The 23256-nt window shown below is 36.0% G+C and overlaps 1 protein-coding gene across 1 annotated transcript in view; it reads left to right on the top strand.

Annotated features, from left to right (window-relative positions):
* PDE5A (phosphodiesterase 5A, cGMP-specific) overlaps positions 1-23256 on the top strand; it is a 146242-nt gene that overhangs the window by 12352 nt on the left and 110634 nt on the right. Inside the window, exons 2-3 of the mRNA XM_008578385.1 lie at positions 8821-9409; positions 19830-19919. Of these exons, the coding sequence (XP_008576607.1) occupies positions 8821-9409; positions 19830-19919 (679 nt within the window). The remainder of the gene's footprint in view (positions 1-8820; positions 9410-19829; positions 19920-23256) is intronic.

Below are 23256 nucleotides of genomic sequence, written 5' to 3'. Positions count from 1 at the left end.
AAGTTTGAAACCACAGGTAATATTCGCATTAGTGTCACCTGAGAGGAGTACCTCCCAACATTGGTTTTGGTACCGTCCAGCGTTTCTCCAGTTATTTTAAGAAATATTGTACACGTTTAAAAACAAAATTAAATTTACCCATTTAAAGAGGGTGTATAATACAATTGATTTATGAGGTAAGAATTTTTGCATGTAGTAAGGTACAGTAAGAATAAATGACTGGAGAAAAATAAAACAGATTTTAGCGAGGAGCAGGAAAGATTTGGATGGGATGTTAAACATCAGGATCTTGTCATCAATTATAAATTCTCAGCATCAATGGTCACTGCATTTCCTTTGGCTTTCTTTCGAGTGTCTAGAGCCTGTTGTCTTTCATTAATAGCCTTGTAAAAGTTAAATCAACAAAGACTCCCAGGTTTTCAGGGCAGTTAGCAAGAGCACACTTACACATAAAAGTGGAAAGTCTTTAAATTACTAGTGCTTGTAGTTAAGGTTAAAAATACCTCAGTGGAACTTGGTTCTGTTTTGTTTTTGCTCGCAAAGTTATGATGTAATTTAACCTCTCTCTCTCTCTCTCTCTCTCTCTCTCTCTCTCTCTCTCTCTCTCTCTCTTTTTATTTTTAACTTAGTGGTATTCTGTAAAGAATGGCTTTCTGAAGTATCTGCTTTGGCCAAGGACTTTGAGTGTTCATGGTGCATGTAGCTAGCCTATATCCAGACCCTGGTAGGCCCCCTCTGCCTGTGGGCTTGTACCTCCAGGAACACAACCTTTTACCCTCATCCTTTTTCTGATTCTCTTGGCTGAACTTTATGAGGAAATGAACAGCTATTCTCCTTACCCCAGCCCTTCATCTCCACTGGAATGAGTACAAGGGTGTAGGAGACAGCAAAATCTTATGTGTGTGGAAGAGATTTTGAATGGCTTTTATAGGCCCATTTTCTAATTTCACTTGTACATCAACCCTATGTGTGGGTAGACGAGTCAGGAGGTGTTTCTCCTATTTAAAAATGAAGAAGTTAAGTGACCCAGGGACCATCTCATGGTCCTGCTGATAATGTAAGCTGTAGTGGGGGTTCTTAATGGCCTTTTAATACAGCAGCCCATTTTTACCACTGAAGAATTTGAACTCCAGAGAAAATGAACTCCAGAGAAGTTGTAATTGGTTCAACATCACATCTGTGTGGTGTTGTAGCTGGAACTAGAATTATCTCGTGATTGCTAGTTTGGTATTATTGACTTTAACCCTGGTGAAGACAGTTAGCACCTTACACTTCGTAAAGAGGTCAGAACTGATGATATTTTGCCCTGTTCTGTCGAGGATGAAATTAAAACTCAGAGGAAGAAAATTGCTTACCACAAGTCACACATCCAATTCATAGCAAATGCTAAGATCAGAACCCAGGACTTATGGCTGAAAACACAGCCTCTTAAAGCTCTGTACTCAAAAGAATTTTTAGCAATTAGTAAATCTCCCTCTCATAAGTAGATTACAGTTTGTTTTTTCCTTATGAAATATTTTATATGGTGTGGTTTGAGAGCAAAATAAAAGAGCTTGACTTAAGGAGGAATTTTATGCTCCAGTTTTACCACAAATTTTTAAGCTAAGAGCTTTCAAAAGGGTCAATTATCATACACGGGATCACAGTTGGTAGTCCTTTGTGCTTCCTTCAGTGATAAAGTTAGTGATTTCATAGCCTGGAACTCAGTATGCTGCATAGAACTTACCTTTTCTTTGATGTCTGTCCACCAACAATTTCAGTTAGGAAAAGAAATATAGAATGACTAGAGTGGCCAGTTAAAATGCAGGACAGACAGTTAACTTTGAATTTCAGATACTGCTTAAACTCAAAAATTATTCATTGTTTATCAGAAACTCAATCTTAGCTGGGTGTCCTGTATTTTTATTTGCTAAATCTAGCAACCCAAGAATTACTTTTCTCTTGAATGCATTTGTTATACATTCTAAACATTCTATACATTTTTGAACACATTTATTATACAGAAAAGTGCATTGCCTTAGATTTATAAAACGTGATTTGTTTTCAGAGAAACGTAGACATGATGGGATTCAGTTAGATTTTTTTTAAGGATACTATCCTTAAGAATCCTTGTTCTCTACGTCCTCTGAGGTAGTGTTTTTACCACAATGGTACAGTGTGCTGTCCTTTTAAGATCTGGATATGAAGGATTGAATTAGAGAATGTGTTACTGTAAGTAATCTTATTCTCTCTGCTTTCTCTGCTTGATTTTGATTTTGACTTTCAGATTCAGCTAGACCTTATGGAGTGTCTTCCTCAGGCCAAGCATTGATGCTCTGGGAATTTCTTTATTTTTATAGGCCATAGTACCTAGAATAGGAGGCCTGTATTTGATTCCAGGTTTTGCCAGTGTTTTAGTCCATTTCTGTTGCTTATAACATAAATATCTGAAACTGAGTAATTTGTAAAGAAACAATATTTATTCCTTACAGTTTCAGAGGCTGGGAAGTCCAAAGTCCAGGGAACTCATTTGGTGAGGGCCTTGTTTGGTGGATGGTGACAGCAATGCAGGGTGTCACATGGCATATGGCTGAGCGGAGAGTGGGCTAACCTCCTCATCACCTCTTTAAGACTGCACCTTTCATTAACCATAATAGAATTTGCCAACCTCACCAGTTGCACTGAGGATTAAGCTTCAATGAGTTTTGGGGAACATTCAATCTACAGCAGCCACCAAATCATAGGATGGGTTTGGTTCAGCCATTTAATGTAGCTTTGTAATTTAGGAAGTAGGATTGTTAATGTCTACCTTGCCAGGTTCAAATAAAATGATGCTTTTGTTTTTAGTATCACTAATGTGCATATTTTTCAAAATCCCTTAGAATCAGGAAAGAGAAGGGGAAGTCCATAGACATGATTTGCCCAGTCAGAACTACCACCCGGGCCCATTTGTTACTTTATATCAAACATGTTCACAGTCATCTTTTCCATTTCTATTTATTTGTGTACATTTATACTTAACTTCATATGCCAGTAAAATCCAATGTGTGCATAATTTAACTTCTGAACACACTGTAAACCCCACATTTGGGAGGAGAGGTCACTTAATGATTTGTCTGGGTTTGCTCATTACTGTATTTCTGGCATCCAGCATAGTGCCTTATGGGAATAATTCATTTCAGAAAAAAGGACGCTTAAAAGTGAATCTTATCAAAATGGAAAATAAAAAAAAATCAGTAAAAAGCTTTTAATTGGAACTTTATCTTGAAAAATAGAACCATAGATTATGGAAGTAAATTTATTTTGATCTAATAAAATTTAGATTATAATGAAAATCCCATGCTAATTCTTAGAATAATCAATTTCCAGACCAAACTGTAACCATAAACATTATCTTCACTTCATGTTTGGCTTTTGCAGCAGGATGGTAAAGAGAATTTTTTTTCTCAAAAATGCTTTTTTGAATTAAAATTTAAAGGCTTTTTCAGTTTTTTCAGGACCTTTCTTAATCCAGAATGCAGTTATTTGAATGTGATTCTCTTTTCAAGTATCTGTTATGTCATTATCTTTGCTGATTGTTTCTTCATATTTTAGCTGGTCTTTAACTGGGCCTAACCCTTAATTGTCAGTGGCTTTGTGTAATATTAGAAAGGTTCTCCAACATCACTTTTATCTACTTCTGTAAAATCTGTATTGTCTTGGTCTGTATGACAAAATTCCTTAGACTGGGTAATTTATAAACTACAGGAATTTATAGCTCACCGTTCCAGAGGCAGGGCAGTGCAAGATCAAGGTGTCAGCAGGTTTAGTGTCTGGTGAGGGCCTGTTCCTCACAGATGGTGCCTTTAATGTGTCCTCACGTGGCGGAAGGTCAGGCTCCTTTTATGAGGGCACTAATCTATTCATGAGTACAGAGCCCTCCCAAAGACCCCTTCTCTTAATACCATCACCATGGGGTTAGGTTTCAACATATGAATTTTGGGACGACACATACATTCAGACTATAGCATATATCTTTGAAAAGAATTTTAATTTGAATTTGCAGGTTATTTGTATTTGCATAGAGGCTGAAGTATTAAAAAATCAACAGAAGGGGCCAGCCCGGTGGCGCACTGGATAGTGCGCCGCTTGGGAAGCGCGGCGGCACTCCCGCCCGAGGGTTCGGATCCCACATACAGACCGGTTCCCGCTCACTGGCTGAGCGAGGCGCGGGAGCAACCCCGAGGGTTGCAATCCCGTTGCCGGTCCCCGGCCTGGTACGGGGGCAACACTGAAGGTGGCAATCCGTTGCCGGACACGGAAAAACACAAAAAAGACAAAAAAAAAAAAAAAATCAACAGAAGGGGCCAGCCCGGTGGCGCACGGGATAGGGCGCCGCTTGGGAAGCGCGGCGGCACTCCCGCCCGAGGGGTCGGATCCCACATACAGACCGGTTCCCGCTCACTGGCTGAGCGAGGCGCGGGAGCAACCCCGAGGGTTGCAATCCCGTTGCCGGTCCCCGGCCTGGTACGGGGGCAACACTGAAGGTGGCAATCCGTTGCCGGACACGAAAAAACAAAAAAAAGAAAAAAAAAAAAAAAAAAAAAAAAAAAAAAAAAAAAAAAAAATCAACAGAAGAAGATAGATAGTAGTCTTAAGGGGAAAGGCCCACTTCATAGCAGCCATGTAGGTCATGCACTATAAGACTTACTGGGATGCCTGAAGAAAGAGAAGTGTGTGAGAGATGATTTAATTGTATCAAATTAAAGTTAACAGTTTGGTTGGTTCATAAGTGATTGTTTTGAGGTTATGGTAACATATGTCTTCCTATGCAAGCATGTAATTACAGGGACTCAGATAGTTAATAATGTGATCATGAGAACTCCCCTTCCCCCCAGTTACTGGTGGTTAATGAGGATTGTTGATTGAATGACCAAATTTCATTTCAGGAGATCTTTTCCTGTGTCGTTTAATATTGCATTAATTGCTCCATGAAAATATCTAGAGATAAAACACTTATGAGACAATTAAATACAGTAATCAAAAACATAACAGAATTTTTAAGCACTGACTTTGCTTAAGAGATACACTAGGCACTGCAGGGTATATGAGGATAAATTAGCCATGGTCAGTTTTGAGGCTTACATCTGAGGCAACACAATGTTGATTTTCTGTAACAAATATACCAGCATTCAGATATGTAAAAGACTGTTGACCCTTTTGATGCTTTAAGAGCCTTCATCTATTCATTCATTCGCTTCACTCAATAAATACTTATTGAGGACCTATTATGTGATAGTCATGGATCTAAGTGCAGGAGATGCAGCAGTGAGCAAGGCAGACAAGTAGCTCTGGTGGAATTTACAAGTCAGAGGAGACAGACAGTATACCTACAGACTGACAAACAAGTAAAGTAGCAGGTGGTGAGCATTCAGGTAGAGTGTGGGGAGAACACGATATGTTGAGGCCACTTTAGGTAGAGTGATCAGGGAAGACCTGTCTGAGCAGGGGTTGTAGAAGCTGACCAGCCATGCGCAGGTGAGGGGAGAGTGTTCCAGACAGGAGCCAGTTAGAACTTGGTGTGCTTGAAGAGCCCAAGGAGGCCAACGAGGCGAGAGGAACTTGTGTGGAAGGGGATTACAGCAGTTCAGGTTTTATTCTCAGTTCAGTAAGACGCCAAGTAAGGTGGTTAAGATGTTAGGATTTATTTGTTAAAAGATTACTGTGGCTGCTGTGTGGAGAATGGATTAAAAGGGGCAAGTATAACATCTAAGAGACCAGTTAGGGAGCTATGGCCTTAGTCCAGGTGAGAGACTGCAGGGCTTGGACCAGGGTGGTGGTAGTAATGGAGATGGTTGGACAGATTGGGATACAGGCAGGGTTTTGGAAATCAAGGTGACAGAAGTTTTACGGCTTGGCTCAATGTGAAGTTGAAGGAAATAGAAATTTAGAGTGATTTCTAGATGTCTGGTTTGAGTAACTGGGGAGGTGATGGTGCTGTTTATTAATATGAGGAAAACTGTCAGAGGGGGAGATTGGAGCAAGGTGTTGGGCATTCGGAATTCTGTTTTCACTGTTTTCTGTAGTGTATTTAGACATTCACATGGAGTTGTCAAGTGGACGGTTTGATTAAAAAATTTAAAAGGAACATCTCCATTTTCCAGTAAGAAGATAAGAAATAAGTTAGGGCTAAGTTTTAGGATTGTAGCTGAAATAGTTAAAATGCCTGTTTTTATACTGATTGAACAACTTAGTTAAATGTTCATATTTAAAATTACACCAGATACGTGAATTTAGATGTATTGATTTTTTTCCTATCTTACATTTTACAAAACAGTTTTATTCAAAAGCTTCCTCTACATTTTTGACTGCTTCACATGCATTTTTAACATCAGTGGCTTTGGCACTATTAGTCAAATTTTGGGAGTTAAATAAACATTTCCCAGAACATGTCACCCTCATTTCTGTCTAAGTTTTTGAGATACAGCATTGTTTTAATCAGTGTATGTTGTCCTCACTGGAAATTTTGTCCTAGGCCACAGTGAGCATTTATTAAATATTAGGATAATTAAATCGTTAAAAAATCTGTATATGTGCTCATGATCTGTACAATATACATACCTACTACTTCACTTTTTTCCTTCTTAGTTCATATTTGTAAGACCTTTATTATAAAGTAAGTCAATTCATAATACCAGTGAGGCTATTTTTAAAATATGTATTGGATTTTTTGAAATTTACTTTTTAACTGACAAAAATTGTATATATTTTGGTGTACAGCATTATTTTTTGATATATGTATACATTGTAGACTGCTTAAATCAAGCTAATTAACATATGTCACCTCATATACTTACTTTTTTTTTTGAAGTGAAAACACTTAAGATCTACTGTCTTAGCAATTTTCAAGTATATAGTACATTGTTATTAACTATAGTCACCACTTTGTGTAATGGATTTCTTGAACTCATTTCTCTTCTCTAATTGAAATTTTGTATCCTTTGACCGCACTTTTTACAGAGATATAGGGAAATTTAAAGGCTTTTATAACTGTATCTAACACTTGAAATTATGAGGTAAAATCTTTGTTGTCTTTTTATTTTAACTCAGTTTATTCAAGACTCCTATCATTTCAGGGTAAGTATATATTTAAGAAATAATGCGCCATTGTTCAAAATAAAATAATGAAGAGAACATCCCACACATGAAAGGCTTACAGACTAAGAAATAAAGCAATTTCTTTTCCTCTTTTGCATCTTCTTTTTTCACTTAATAAATTGTGGAGATTATTCATATCAGTACATATAACCAGTTTTTAATGTCTGCCTAGTGTTCTGTTGTATAAATGTGCCATGATGTATTTAGTCAGCCTTCTACTGGTGGTATTAAGTTACTTCTGTCTTTGCTATAACAAAGAGTACTGCAGTAAATACCCTTCTATTTCTTTTGCCACATGTGTAAAATCTCTGGAACGAAGGATAGATGCATTTTAAAAATTGCTATGCATTATCTGCTTGCCCTCCAAAGAGGTGATATCAATTTTTACGACAGCCAAAAAGATTGAAGACTGTCTATGTATATTCCTATATTCTCTCCAAAATAGTACATCGTCAAACTTTTCTTATCCTGGTTAGTTGTTTGGTGAAAACCATCAATTATGTCATTGCAGGTTGGAGATTGCATTGCTCTTATTATAGGCAAATTCTTTTAAATTTGCTAGTGGTAGCAAGTTTTTGTCTTTTGAAGGTAAATTTGAAGGAAAAAGGCAAGTCTTATCAAAAGATGGATAATTAAGTTAGCTGTTACCCTAGATTTTTATGTTTTTTGTCTTATTTATTTGTTTGTTCCTTTTGAGAGGAAGAGGGGTTAGTGAAAAATAAGATCTGAATTTTAAATGGAACTAGTATACTTGTTTGGATTATAATTTGTTTCAGAAGTTCATTTTAAAAGAAGAGTTCCAAAAATGTCTAAAGTAATGGCACTATTAATTGGTATAAGATTATTAATTGGTATAAGATTCCTTTCTAAGGGGAATTATTTGAATTGAACAACACTTATTTGGATTGTATATGATCTGGCATGTTTGTTTAAAAAATCACCCACTGTGAAGGCTTTAGCTCAAAATAGGTTTTTGTTTTTTATTTTTTGTTTTTAACAGCAGGGTACATTAAAAACATAAATAACTTCAGTTTTCTTGGGCTGCATTTTTTAACTTAGGTAATGTCTGCTTTTAAATTTTCTTCCTTTACACAAAGGGTAAATAATCTAGAAGACATCCATTTTTGCCATTATCGAGTAAGTATTTTGGGGATAATATTTGTAGAAGTCTATATTTTTTCTCCACAGTAGATTAAATTATTTATATTTTCCATTTCCCCTTTAAATCTGATCTATTTTTGCACTATGGATGTAACTATCCAAAATTATGGATATTAGCAAGCCAAATTTAGATAAATATTGGTTTTTAATTTTCAAATATTTAACTTCAGAAAAAGTTGTGTGTTTTAAACGTTAGATTATCTTCTGTATTTATGTTTTCCTAACACTTTTGTCAAGTTTAGTGTCTTTCACTTTACTATGAACTAATTTTGAGAGAAGCAGACTTGATGCTTGATATGTTGCAAATCAGATATCTAAAATTATATATGTAGAAGTCAGGCTTTAAGGTATTCATTGCAACAGTTGCCATGTATGGTTTTTCAGAATAAAATTGTCTGTCTTAAATAAACAGCCTTGTATTTATTTCCTATGACAAATCAAATGATTATCCAATCGATTTACCTCGAGAGATCTTTAGCAGCTTTCAGGGGTAGCACCATTCCTCCTCAAATTTCTAACATGTGTATATGTTGTGTTCTGCAGAGAAATGGTCAATGCATGGTTTGCTGAGAGAGTTCACACCATCCCTGCGTGCAAGGAAGGCATCAGAAGCCACACTGAATCTTGCTCTTGCCCCTTGCAGCAGAGTCCTCGGTCAGATAACAGTGCCCCTGCAACACCAACCAGGAAGATCTCCGCCTCTGAATTTGACCGGCCTCTTAGACCCATTGTTGTCAAGGATTCTGAGGGAACTGTGAGCTTCCTTTCTGACTCAGAAAAGAAGGAACAGATGCCTCTAACCCCCCCACGGTTTGATAATGATGAAGGTGACCAGTGCTCAAGACTCTTGGAATTAGTGAAAGATATTTCTAGTCATTTGGATGTCACAGCCTTATGTCACAAAATTTTCTTGCATATCCATGGACTCATCTCTGCTGACCGCTATTCCCTGTTCCTTGTCTGTGAGGACAGCTCCAATGATAAGTTTCTCATCAGCCGCCTCTTTGATGTTGCTGAAGGTTCAACACTGGAAGAAGCTTCGAATAACTGCATCCGCTTAGAATGGAACAAAGGCATTGTGGGACATGTGGCAGCACTCGGTGAGCCGCTGAACATCAAAGATGCGTATGAGGTAAATAGGGAACCATCAGAGCAGAGGCGGGCGGTGGGAGCGGAATATGGCTGGGGCACTGGACAACAATTGTGAATGGTGGGGATATCAGAGATGTAATAATTTGCATACTTATTTAAAACTGGGATGTATAGTAAGAATTTTCCCATCTTTCAAATGCTAGTTTCTTCATTGTTGGTTCAGTCAAGGATCTGGGCCTGAGAGAAATCTTTTCTTGTTTTTCTGCTTCGTGATAATTTAAGATAGCTCATCTCATAGTTGTATTCTCTCATCTTTTTATCCGATAACTATACATATCCCTATTTATGTTATCTCTGTGTGAACTTCTGAGGATTTTACTGATATTCTAAAATGATAGGTCCAAAAAAAAAAAAAAAGAAGAAGAACCCATGGTCTTTTTTCATTCCTTCATTCATTTCTTCAGTCAATCATATTCAGTCATTCAAAGTCCCATTGATACCAAAGTCTGATTTTCTTTTCTTCCTTCCTTGCTTTTTTTTTTAAGCATACAAACGTTGGATATCTTCAGAAAATGGAAGTTTTTGCTCTAAAATATTTTGATGGAGATATTTGATGTTTCTTCCACTTCTGCTGCGGCTATGCCCAGGTCTTTAATTATGGACTTAAATATTATACTGTAAGAATCTTCAAATTTCTCATTTAAAATGATTCTTTTTATTAGTAGAAGTACAGTTTTTAAACAAAGCATCTTAATTGACCGACAATTTGTATGTTTACGAGGTATTTTATAGCACCTTGATAGAGCAGTTTTTCCATCTAGCTACTATGTGGTACACCATAAAAATTCAGTGGTAATTTTGTCTCGCTTTATATAATTTGAAGAGTCATAGCTGTTTTATTCACCTCTATATTCCTGGTGCCTGATACAGTACCTGGCTCATAGTTAGGTCTTAATAAATATTGGATGAATGAAAATAATAATAGATGCTATAGATAAAGGCAATAGAAAGCAGATCATAATAGATGCCAGAGATAATGAGACAGATTTCAGAGAAGCAGGATATGACGTCTAGTTGGAAAGATGGAAAAAAGATTCTTTGAGGAAGCAGTGTTTGATATGGACCCTGGGAAATATATAAGATATGTATATTAAAGATATATATATTAAATATATATAAACTGAGATGTATACCTGGGGAGATCCAGATGTAAAGAGGAGTTTGAAGAAGTCACAGGGAAATATGTAGGTAATAGTCAAGACAGACATTCAGTAGCTGTGGGAGCAGGGTCAGGAAATTACTGAGGTGTTGAATGCCAGGCTGAGGAATATGTATTCATTCAGAGCCATAAGGAGTAATTGAAGGTGTTTTGAAAGAGGGACCAGTATGATTTAAACTGCTTTAGAAAAATGAATTTTACAGTAGAAGCTGGGAGGCTAGAAGATTATTTTAGTCTAAGTATGAGGAAGTAAGCACCTGAACCAGGGCGCTGGCCATAAAGATCAAAAGGAGAGAATGGATTTCAGGTGAAAAGTAGACAATCTGCTGAACTTGGCAGCTAATAGAAGATGGAAGTGAGGAGAAAAGAGGAGTCGAGATGACTCAGGTCTTGAAGTTAGGTGAATGAATAATGGTCCTGGTGAGGAATACTAATGGGAGGGATTTGGGATATGATAGGTCAGGTAGGTTAAACCTGAGATATTTTTTCAGAATTCATTCTATATGAGCAATTTATTCAATTCTGATTCTCTTTAAACAATTGACCAGTCTTTATGGAGCTATCTCCATGACCTCTTTGAGCTCTGTGGTAACATCACACTGTAACAGACTCCAGGAAGGGTATTAAGGACACAGCTGAAGGATTGCTGCCAAAATTGCAAAATTCCCTTCCAGTCTTAGGGGACAGCTGGGTTTCCACTTTTCAATGGCACTATAGTCCCAAGTACAGTAGAACCATAAATATTCTTCAGCTTTGCTGAGAAAGCCTTCATTTGTCTGCATGGTCCTGAGTGTCTCCAGTCTGGAGAATTTTTCATTTATATGAATTTTATTTAATCTGCTTACCATCTTTAAGGTTTCAACAATGTAGTTTTTGTTTTACAGTCAATAGTAATAACTCTTGTACTGCCGTCCAGCTAGTGTCCTTGATTTGCACTGCTCCCAGCGTGAAGCCCCGCAGCCTGTGGATTCCTCACGTTGCTGCTTCACCCTTGGGACCCTGGATCCGTGTTCATAGTGGCTTTGCAGAAGTTATTTTGTGTCCCAAGAATGTCATTAGAAGTTGTGGGAGTTGATCTGTGATCTAATTTGCATTGTTATTAGCTGTGGAAGTCAGTTGGCTAATGGATAATTTATTCATTACTCAGCCCCACCCATAAAATGATTAATCAAAATACTGTCTCATAGCTTTTTGTGAAAGTAGTCAGAATATTCAAATGAAAACACATTCTAATGTTTTCTGAGTCCTACTTCTTTAAATGTGAATCTGTAAAAATGATTCTCTAGTAGTATTTCTTAAGCTTATTTGACCACAGAACAGTTTAAAGGTTGTAATGTAGCAGTGGAAAATCAAGAGGTGGCCATGAAATGTAATAATGCTCATTTTGAAGCTAAGAATTAAAAGAAAAAATAATTTCATAGATAAATTAATTGTAAGAAATTATGAATATTTGATTCACTTTTTAAAACTTTGTAACAGAAAATGATATAAAATGATACAAATATGAATATTCAACTATTTTATTACTAATAAAATAACATTTATGTATTTAAAATATAACACAAGATTCACAACTGAGTCTAGTGATTCTCAGTTAGACTACAGGTTCCAGTGAAAGGATTAGTTGCTCAATGCTGCTCTTACAGTACTTTGATGTTTAGTTACACATCATCTCCTGCATCAGCCGATCATTCATGCAACTTCCTTGAATGTGGCACAGCATTTATTAATAAGAAGATATTAACACATTTATTAATAAGATGAGAAGGTGTGAACACATATTAAGAAGATTAACTTATTAATAAGAAGAAGATATATAGTTACAACAACTATATAAATGTGTTTGGTGTTTTCATTATGTATAAAAACTAGATATAATCCAATACCTATGCTGGATTGCCTTGAACCCCTGTTCCATGTCCCAGTAAAATCTTAGCCTCCCCAAGACTTCCTGTGTCTTAAGGATGTACATTGTCAAAACACCTGTTTCTCCCAAGTCAACTCAGACTCTTCTCCTGCTTCCACCAGACAGCCATTCCATGTGTACCATGCTGTCTAGAGAGAACACTTGGAAGGTATTGGGGAAGGGTCACATTGCCACTTGTGTGGCCTACACCATGTTGTTGATATTCCTCCCACTGCCACTTTATTATCCCTCCCTTTCTTTCTTTCTCCAGAGAAGCACACTTTCACCTTCTCTCACCCTGCAGATCTTACTTCATATATTCCTAAAGAACTATAAATTCTCCCAAGTGAATTTGTTATGAGTAAAATTGTTTCCAAAATGGATTTTAGAAGAAAAAAAAAACAATAGCAACTGTCTTAATATAAATAAATCTACTAATCTCTCATGGCGTAATTGTGCCCTAGGAGACAGTTTCAGAATGGCTGTGTCTGTGCTCGTTCAACGTTCTAATCACTTTTAGGCCATTATCTTAAAAATGCCACTCTGTGGAAGAAAACCAGCCTTATAATTTGACAAGTCCTCTGTGTTCTTTCCTTTTTTTGTTTTCTATTATTTTTATTTTATATAATTTCAAACTCACAGAAAACTTGTAAGAACAGTATAAGAAACTTCCATTTACCCTTTACCCAGATTCTCCAGTTATCTCTTGCCCCATTTGCTTTATCATTTCCTCTTGTTTTCTCTCTATGTATAATCCATGTAATATGAGTATATGCGTATTATTTTTCTGAACCATTTAATAACTTGGAGACATATTTCTACTAAATATTTCAGTATATATTTTCTAATAAGAATATTCTTTTACACAGCCATAATAAAATTATGAAAATCAGGACATTTTACATCGATACAATGCTATTGTCTAATCTGATACAATACTACTATTTAACAGTCCATAGTCAAAATTTTGTCAATTGTCTCATTAATAATCTTTATGGTTATTTTTTCCCCCTGATCCAGGATCTAATCCAGGATCACATATCACACATAGTTGGCATGTCTCTTTAGCCTCCTTTCAGTCTGGAACAATTTCTCAGCATTTCTTTATCTTTCTTAGCTTAGATATTTTTGAAGGGTACAGATCAGGTATTTTGCAGAATGTTCTTCATGAGTAGATTCAATCTAGGCCCTTTTGGCAGGAATACCACAAATGTTAATGTTGAGACTTTGTTTGGTTTTCCAAATAATAATAACCAATTCTCCAATTCTCTGACACCAGCTGGGTGTCCTACAATCCAGTTCAATTCTGACTCTAAGTATCTGGAGTTAGCACAGACCCTGCATGGTAAAGGCTCAATCCCACAAGACTGCCCCCACTTCAGACACTGGCCACAATGGGATCCCAGGATCCTTCTTTCAGGATGACTACCAATCCAGGAGTTATAATGTCCCCCTCCTTAGGTTCAATAATTTGACAGAATGACTCACAGAATTCAGGAAAGCACTATAATTAAGATTACAGTTTTACTATAAAAGTTACAACTCAGGAACAGCCAAATGGAAGAGATTCATAGGGCAAGGTTCAGGGGGTGGAGGACACAGAGCTTCCATACCCTTTCTAGTACAGCACCATCCCAGCACAGCAATATGGTCACCAACCCAGATGCTCACCCAGAACTCGTTGTTCTGAAGTTTTTTTTATTGAGGTTTCACTACATAGGCATGATTGATTAAGTCACTGGCCATCGATGACTGAACTCAACCTCCAGTCCCTCTTCCCTCCCCAGAGGCTGGGATGGGAATGAAAGTTCTAACCCTCTTGTATTAGTCTGTTTTGTGCTGCTATAACAGAAATACCTGAGACTGGGTAATTTATAAAGAACAGAGGTTTATTTGGCTCATGATTCTGGGACAACTGCATCTGGCGCAGGCCTCAGGCTGCTTCTGCTCATGGCAGAAAGTTGCAGGCAGCCAGTGGGTACAAGTAAGAGAGAGAGGGGAGGTGCTAGGGTCTTTTAAACAACCAGCCCTCACGGGAACTAATAGTGTAAGAACTAACTCATTAATCCTGCCACCTAGGGAGAGCATTAATCCACTCATGAGGATCTGCCCCCATGACTCAGCTGCCAACCCTGCCACATTGGAGATCAGATTTCCACAAGAGTTTTGGTGGGGACAACACATCCAAACTCCCATTACCTCTAGTTACCTGGTTGGGTTTTCTGGTGCCCAGCTCCCATCCTAAAGTGTTCTAGGACTCTCTCCCCCCCACCAATAAGTTGCCTCATTAACATGAACTCAGGTATGGTTGAAAGGGGCTTGTTATAAATATCAAAAATACATTCCTGTCACTCAAGAAATTTCATGGGTTTTAGGAGGTATGTGCCAGGAATTGGGTACAAAGACCAAATACATTTTTTATTATACCACAGACCTTCTCAGTGTATGTTATCAGGGGGCATATGATGTAAGTTTACCTCAGTACTTATAGTAGCTTGATTTATGATTTTTTGACTTTAAAGATACATTTGTCAGGGTATTAAATGCATTTTTGACTTAACATATTTTCTACTAATGATGGGCTTATTGGGATGTAACCCTGTGGTAAGTCAAGGAGCATCTGTATTGATGTTGTTAAATATGATAACTTGGTTAAAGTGGTATTCAACAGATTTCTCCAATATAAAGGTACAGTTTTCCCCATTGTAATTTATAAGTATCATATGGGGAGATACTTTGAGACTGTGTAAATAATTCTGTTCCTTAACAACCTACACTTAACCAGTTTTAGCATCCACTGATTTTCTAACTCCATCATACCTTCTATATTTACTAGCTGGCATTCTAATGTAAGGAAGAGTTTTGCCTTCTCCTTTATTCATTTATTCATTCTTTCATTTATATCAGTATGGACCAGTGGATTTTTTAACTTAATGAATTATGATTTCTTATTATTTTCATTTATTCTGATACTCAAATTATATCAGATTTGCTGACTCTTGTGTCTTTTTGATACATCCTCATCACTTTTTTGGGTGTTTTCTAACTTTCTGGCCTATTAAAATGTTTGAGGCTTATCTTATACTTTCCCTGCCCTAGCCCTGGAACCATTCTTTTTTCCAAGGAGCCCTAGTTCCTGTTGGTGGAAGGAATGGTGTTTAGAAGCCAAGATGGGGCACTAGGTGTGCTCATTGCTTCTGGTTTACGCCCATTGTTGCTGCTATATCAACAGACAAAGCTAGGAAAAGATATACAAATATACGTACACACCTATATTTTATTTATTTCCAGATCTATTTTCTTACTATACTAAAAACAATGAATTCATACTGATACCTCCAATTTAAGTTCAGCACCTCAAGATGCACTATTTTTCTTCCTCTTTTCTCCATTGGGTGTTTCCTTTTCCACAATTGAAGCACCAAGCTTCCTTATTCTATGTATATTTACTTGTGCTCAAGCCAACTTCTTAGCTCTTTATTCTGTAGGTTCTAATATCCTTCCCATCAGACTGCAGAACTTCCTTTAGCACTTCTCATAATACATCTGCTGGTGACAAATTCTCTCAGTTTTGGTTTATCTGAAAATGCCTTTATTTTGCCTGTATTCTTGAGGGATATTTTCACTGGATAAACAATTCTCAGTTGATAGCAGTTTTCTCCCAACATTTTAAAAGAGTTCGCCCATTCTTTTCTGCTCCTCATTTTTCTCATGAGAGGTCAGCCATCCTTTGCATTGTTTTCATGTGTATGTTTCACCCCGTATAGCATTTTCATACCAGGTGTATAAGTTAAGTTTTTGTCAGCTTTGGGAAATTTTTGGTCACATATTTTAAAATATATTTTGGCTCTATTCTCTTTAGGACTCCTATCATATGCATATTAAATCACTTGATATTGTTCCAGAAAACATCAGGACTTTGTTAACTTTTTATAGTTGTTTTTCCTCTTAGTCCTTATAAATAGATAATTTCTGTTGATCTGCGGCAGGTTCACTGATCCTTCTGTTGTTTCCAGTCTGCTGTTAAACCCATCAGTGAACTTTTTGTTTTACACATTATACTTTTCAGTTCTAGAATTTCCATTTGGTTATCTATTTTTGATTCCTATCCCTTCATTATTGCCATACTTTCCGTTATGTTCTTAAATACACTTATAATAACAGCTTTAAAGTCCTTGTCTGTTAATTCCAACATCTGAATCATCTTGGGGTCATTTTCTATTGACTACTTTTTCTTTTTTCTGTGGGTTGCATTTTCCATTTCTTCAGATGTGTAGTAATTTGTTATTGTATGCTGGAAATTGCGTGTGTTTCACTACAGAGCATTTAGATTGTATCCTCTTCCTTTAAAATAGGGATGAGGTTTGTTCTGGGAGGCAGTAAAATTATTGGCAGATCCTTTTGATCCTGTCAGGCTTGGTCTTATAATTTACTAGGGGGGACCTATTACTAGTTTTGAATTTAGGTTTAGGGAGTACCTAGACTATAGGGTATAGTCCTTAACCTTAAAGAGTGACCTTTCCCTGCCTCAATTGAATGCCTGAGTTGCTTAGAGTGAATTCTCTACTCTGGCTGGGCTGGAACTTCAGTGCCTCCAAACACTTCCTTAACTCGTATCATTATTCAGCTTTCAGCCTTCAGCAGGTAATTTTTGCTAGTCCTTTATGTGTTCAAAGTGAATAGCCACTCCGTCTTCTTTACTCTACCCCTCTTTACCCTCTCCCCACCCACACAGCAGAGCCCCTCTACTTTGCTTTACAAATTCTGGCCACTTCAGAAATTTGGAACTTCTTTCAGTTCTGTTTGGAACTGTTGCTTGGCTTGGGTAGCACCTGCCTTCACCAGAGCAGGAGAATGCTCCGAGGCAGAAAGTCAGAATACTGCATGGCAGTGATGTATCTTTCCCTCTGCACTGTCTGTGGCTTTGTTGTCTCATATTTTGTGTTTTTTCATACTGTCATGTTCTCATAAACAGTGAAAGGAATAATCACAATAATAATAGTGTTCCATTTTTTTCTTTGGTGTTTCCTGGACCTATAGGGGTTAGGTGTCCTCTATTTATATTGTCTTTGCACTGAGCATATTGTTAAAGGAACACTCTTCAGTGTGCCAGGAGATTGGAACTTCACTTGGTTAAAGTTAATTAAAATGGAGACCAAGGGTCACTTAGCAGACAAAACCATTTAGGCCTCATAAGTGACCTCTACCTTGCTTGATTTGCAGAAATAAGCAAAACTTAACTTGAGCTATTTCTTTTAAATGCTCATATTAAAGAAAAATAGAACTTAAGCTCAACCAGTCAGAAGTAGCCAGCAAACTTATAATTATGTTACTAGGGACTTTCCAATGGGATAGACCAAATAAGGCAACTGCATAATTGCAACCAATCAAATAATTTCTTTATTTTGCTTCCTCATTTACCCCATAATACTTGCCCCTGACAATTTTTTATTGGTACACTAAACCTCTTTCAGCCTGGTGTTCCCCAACTCATGACTTGCTACTAACTTCAGTAAACTCTTTAAAATCTTATTCTATCTCACATTTTTCTTTTACAACATAAAGTGAATTTGAAGGATGTATGATTCCCACCCACTTTAAAGAAGAGTGAAATCTAGGACTGCTGTTGATTTTAAATTAACAATAGACACAAAAAAGCTGTGAAGTCCTACTAATTAACGTTTGTCAAACTCTACTGCTTTGATTAGATAGTTGGGTAGATCCTCTTCTTTATAATTGTCTTGTAATTCAAATATTCTTTAACAAAATCATTGCTAAGGATGCACTTTCTTCACGTTTTAATTATTAGTTTGTAAAATAATATGGTAATAATACAACAATGTCAGTATCTTGTCTGCTTTCTTTAGATACCTTTAATATCTAAAGGTAAAAATAAGACCTGTTTTATTAGAAACATTCAACTAAGGTTTTTTCTGTCTTAATATAACTTTGAGCATGTTTGCAGAAAAAGGAAAAAATGCAGTAGTGTTTATTTATAACATAAAGTAGTTATATTGATTTTCCACCATTTTGTAACTTTTCTTTTGAAATGATCTTTAAAGCCAAGTTTGGCCCTCTCAGGAGAAAGTTGGCCTCATTTCTGACCCCAATTGATGAAATCTAGTGTAGTCACCTACTTCTTTTACAGCCTTGGCTTTGCATGACTTTAGACTAATTTTTTTAAAAAATAGAAATGACCTTCCAGAGATGAGGATTTTCCAGTGCGAATATTCCGTATTCTCTGAAGGGAATTCCAAATACAGAGCTTTTTAGAGCAGTGATGTTATTATTAGGTTAAACATGTAACTTCCCGAGGTTATTGCTATGAAGGGAACAACACTCATTCAGATGTTTATGTTCTGGAATGTTTGTTTCCATTCCAATCTTACCTCATGTAGTTGTATCTGTCCATTCCTCTACTTTGGTTTCCAACAAGATTTGCTTTAAATTATAATAAGCTAAAAATGATCACATTTGATAATTGTAGTATCAGTTGTTAATGAAGTTTTTCATTTGTTTAACAAATTCATTTGAGTTCCTGTGCTAAGTACTGGGAGTATAGTAACAAACCAAAATAATAAAAGTCCTCACGGAGTTTACGGCCTAATTTTAGATCTTCTCTATCTAAAGCTTAATGGAAAATTAAGCTTTTTTTTCTTTAATTCACATTTAGGACTTTTGCAACTCTCAAATCGGTTGCGATTATTGAAATGCATACTTGTAATGTGTTTTATAAAGAGGAAAGAGATTCAAAAGATTAAGGAATTGTTTATAAGCCAACTGAGTCATGCATTTTATATATATATATACCAAAAATTTAAGTTCTTATGCATACCTGAGATAGAAGTACAGAATACTGAGGAAATGTAAAAACAACCATTGCAAGGGAAACAAGGTCATTTATTAGAAAGGTCATTTTGGAGGTGATAGGTTTTTAGAAAAAGTTTTAGAGCAGAGATGCTTTTCTTTGGATGACACAGTAGAACACTGGTGAGATGAAGACAGCCAAATTGTATTACAGAGGTAGAGAGATGCCACTTTTTTCTGAATTTAAGTAAGGCTATCCAATATATTGAATTTTCTGTATTTTTGAACCTTTGTTCAGGTCTGTATTTTTTTGTTTCTCATAAAAAATAGCTGCTAAAAAAAACACTTAAATTTATCTTGTACGAAGATTTATACTTACATGATTTGATGCCTTCTACAGCAATAAAATTGTTACTCATAGTTAACAAGGTAAGTCAAAGGTTAGATTTCTCTAATCTAATATATCAGAAAATCAAATCAGTCTTTGAACAGATCAGTCATTAAATTGAATTTCTTTTTCCTTACTAGGATCCTCGGTTCAATGCAGAAGTTGACCAAATTACAGGCTACAAGACACAAAGTATTCTTTGTATGCCAATTAAGAATCATAGGGAAGAGGTAAGCAAATTTTCCATCTTATAAAAGGTCATTTGGAACATTTTTATTTAAAAAAATTTTTTTACTTTGCACATATATGAAAAATACTAGAGTGACAAATTAGCTATAAAGAACTTAAACATTCTGCTTGGTATTTTTTATTTAGACTATAATTATAGGATTGAATACTGATAAAGTCTTTACTATGGCTTTTAACTTAAAATACATTTTATATGTCATTTCCTGCCTCCCCTCTTCCCCCAAAGACTTTATTTTATCTTAAGTTATATAATTATGGTTGTGATTGGAATAAATTTATTTCATATTATATTTCAAGTGTCTAATAACACTCATTTTGTAGACGGTCATCCAATTGAAGTGGTCATTACCTGATTTCTTTGGATTCAAATTAAGGTTTTGAAAAAATGGAAATTGTAGCTAATTTCAGTTGTGTAAATTTCAATGTGACATTATAACAAGCAAATGAAATTATGTTGGTTTACATGAGGGGACTTCAAAAACTTTGTAGAAATGGAATTAAAAGCTAAAAATAAAAAACATAAACTTTGTTTCTTAACATAAACTCCATCAAGTTCAGGACACATTTGTAGGTGATGATGCCAGCCATTTGTTCTTTCCTAAATAACTGAGGGTCCTGGAAATTTAACCATGTCAATGCAGTCTTTTTTACATTATTAACCAAAGAAAAATAGGGGCTCTAAAGATTTTTTAAGGTTAGGAAACAAAGAGAAGTCAGAAGGAGCCAAATCAGTCCTGCAGGGTAGATGCCTAATGATTTTCCCATTGAAACTCTCACAGATTGTTCTTGTTTAATGAGAGGAATGAGCAGGAGCATAGTTGTGGTGGAAAAGAACTCTCTGGTGAAGGTTTCCCAGGCATTTTCTGTTAAAGCTTTGGCTAACTTTCTCAAAACACTCTCATAATAAGCAGATGTTATTCTTTGGTCCTCCAGAAAGTCAACAGCAAAATGCTTTGAGCATCCCCAAAACTGTAGCCATGACCTTTGTTGTTTCACTTTTGCTTTGACTAGACCACTTTCACCTCTTGGTAGCCATGGTTTTGATTTTGCTTTGTCTTCAGGATCTTACTGGTAAAGCCATAGTTCATCTCCTTTTACAATTCATTGAAGAAATGCTTCAGGATCTTGATTCCACTTGTTTAAAATTTCCATTAAAAGTTCTGATTTAAGGAAAAGTTTCAGTTTTTCCCCATTAAGGATGATTTGGGCAGTGGGTTTGTCATATATGGCTTTTATTATGTTGAGATATTTTCCTTCTGTACCTAATTTGTTGAGGGTCTTTATCATGAAAGGATTCTAAAATTTTGTTAAATGCTTTTTCTGTGTCTGTTGAGATAATCATAAGGTTTTTGTCCTTGATTTTGTTGATGTGGTGTGTCATGTTTATTGATTTGCATATGTGGAACCATCCTTACATCCCTGAGATGAATACCACTAGATCATGGTGTATAATCTTTCTGATGTGCTATTGTATTGTTTGCTAATATCTTGTTGAGGATTTTTGCACCAAAGTTCATCAAGGATATTGGCCTGTAGCTTTCTTTTTTTGTTGTGTCTTTGTCTGGTTTTGGTATCAGGGTGATGCTGGCCTCATAGAATGAATTTTAGAATATAGCCTCTTGTTTCAATTTTTTGGAATAGTTTGAGAAACACTGGTGTTAATTCTTCTTTAAATGTTTGGTAGAATTCAGCAGTGAAGCTGTTTGGTCCAGAGCTTTTCTTTGTTGGGAGACTGCTGATTACTGCATCAGTCTTGTTGCTTGTTACCAAGTCTGTTCAGGTTTTGTATTTCTTCTAGGTTCAGTCTTTGTAGTTTGTATGTATCCAAAAACTTATCCATTTCCTCCAGGTTTTTGAATTTGTTGGCATATAGTTCATAATCATCTGTAATGATTCTTTGTATTACTGTGTTATCAGTTGTAATGTCTCCTTTTTCATTTCTGATTTTTGTTATTTGGGTCTTCTCAATTCTTTTTTTAGTTAGTCTGGCCAGTAGCTTGTTTGTTTTATTTATCCTCTCAAAACCCCAACTTTTTGTTTCATTGATTTTTTTGTATCATTCTTTTGGTCTCTAATTTAGTTCTGCTAATTAAGATGTATTTCCACCTGCTAGTTTTGGGATTAGATTGGTCTTGTTTTTCTAGTTCTTTGAGATTTAATGTTAGTTGTTTACTGGAAGTCTTTCTATTCTTTTGATGTAAACAAGATGAGGATGCCCACTCTCACCATTCCTATTAAACATAGTATTGGAAGTATTAGCCAGAGCAATCAGGCGAGAGAAGGAAATAAAGGGCATCTAAATTGGAAAAGATGAATTCAAATTGTCACTGTTGACAGATGACATGATCCTATATATAGAAAAACCCATAATCTCTACCAAAAAACTCCTAGAGCTGATAAACAAATTCAGTGAAGATGCAGGATACAGAATAAATACACAAAAATCACTACCATTCTTATATACCAACAATGAACTAGCAGAAGAAAAAAAATAAAGCAAGCAAGCCCATTTACCATATCTACTAAAAGAATAAAATACCTAGAAATAAATTTAATCAAAGAAGTAAAAGATCTCTACAATGAGAACTACAAAATTCTGCTGAAAGAAATTAAAGAGGACACCAAAAGATGGAAAGACATTTCTTGTTCATGGACTGGAAGAATTAACATTGTGAAAATACTACCCAAAGTGATCTACAGATTCAATGCAATTCCCATCAAAATACCAATGACATTCTTCGAAGAAATAGAAATAAGTATCCTAACATTCATATAGAACACCAAAAGACCCCAAATAGCCAAAGCAATTCTGAGCAAAAAAATAAAATAAAACTGGAGGCATTGCAGTACTTGACTTCAAATTATACTACAAAGCTATAGTAACCAAAACTGCGTGGTACCATCATAAAAACAGACACATGAACTACTGGAACAGAATAGAGAACCCAGAAATCAACCGAGGTACTACAGCCAACTGATCTTTGACAAAGTCATCAAGAACACACATTAGGGAAAAGACAGCTCCTTCCATGAATGGTGCTGAGGAAACTGGATATCCATGTGGAAAAGAATGAATCTAGACCCATACCTCTCACCATATACCAAAATCAACTCAAAATGGATAAAAGACTTAAGTAATAAGACCTGAAACTATAAAACTCCTAGAAGAAAACATAGGGGAAACACTTCAGGACATAGGACTAGGCAAAGACTTTAAGAATAAGACCCCAAATGCAGGAGCAAGAAAAGAAAAAATAAACAAATGGGATTATATCAAATTAAAAAGCTTATGCACGGCAAAGGAAACAATCAACAGAG

Source organism: Galeopterus variegatus, unplaced genomic scaffold, assembly GCF_000696425.1.
Source record: "Galeopterus variegatus unplaced genomic scaffold, G_variegatus-3.0.2 Scaffold1674, whole genome shotgun sequence".
Classification (NCBI taxonomy): domain Eukaryota; kingdom Metazoa; phylum Chordata; class Mammalia; order Dermoptera; family Cynocephalidae; genus Galeopterus; species Galeopterus variegatus.
Note: the sequence above shows the minus strand (reverse complement) of the source record. Positions and strands in the feature narration are given on the sequence as shown.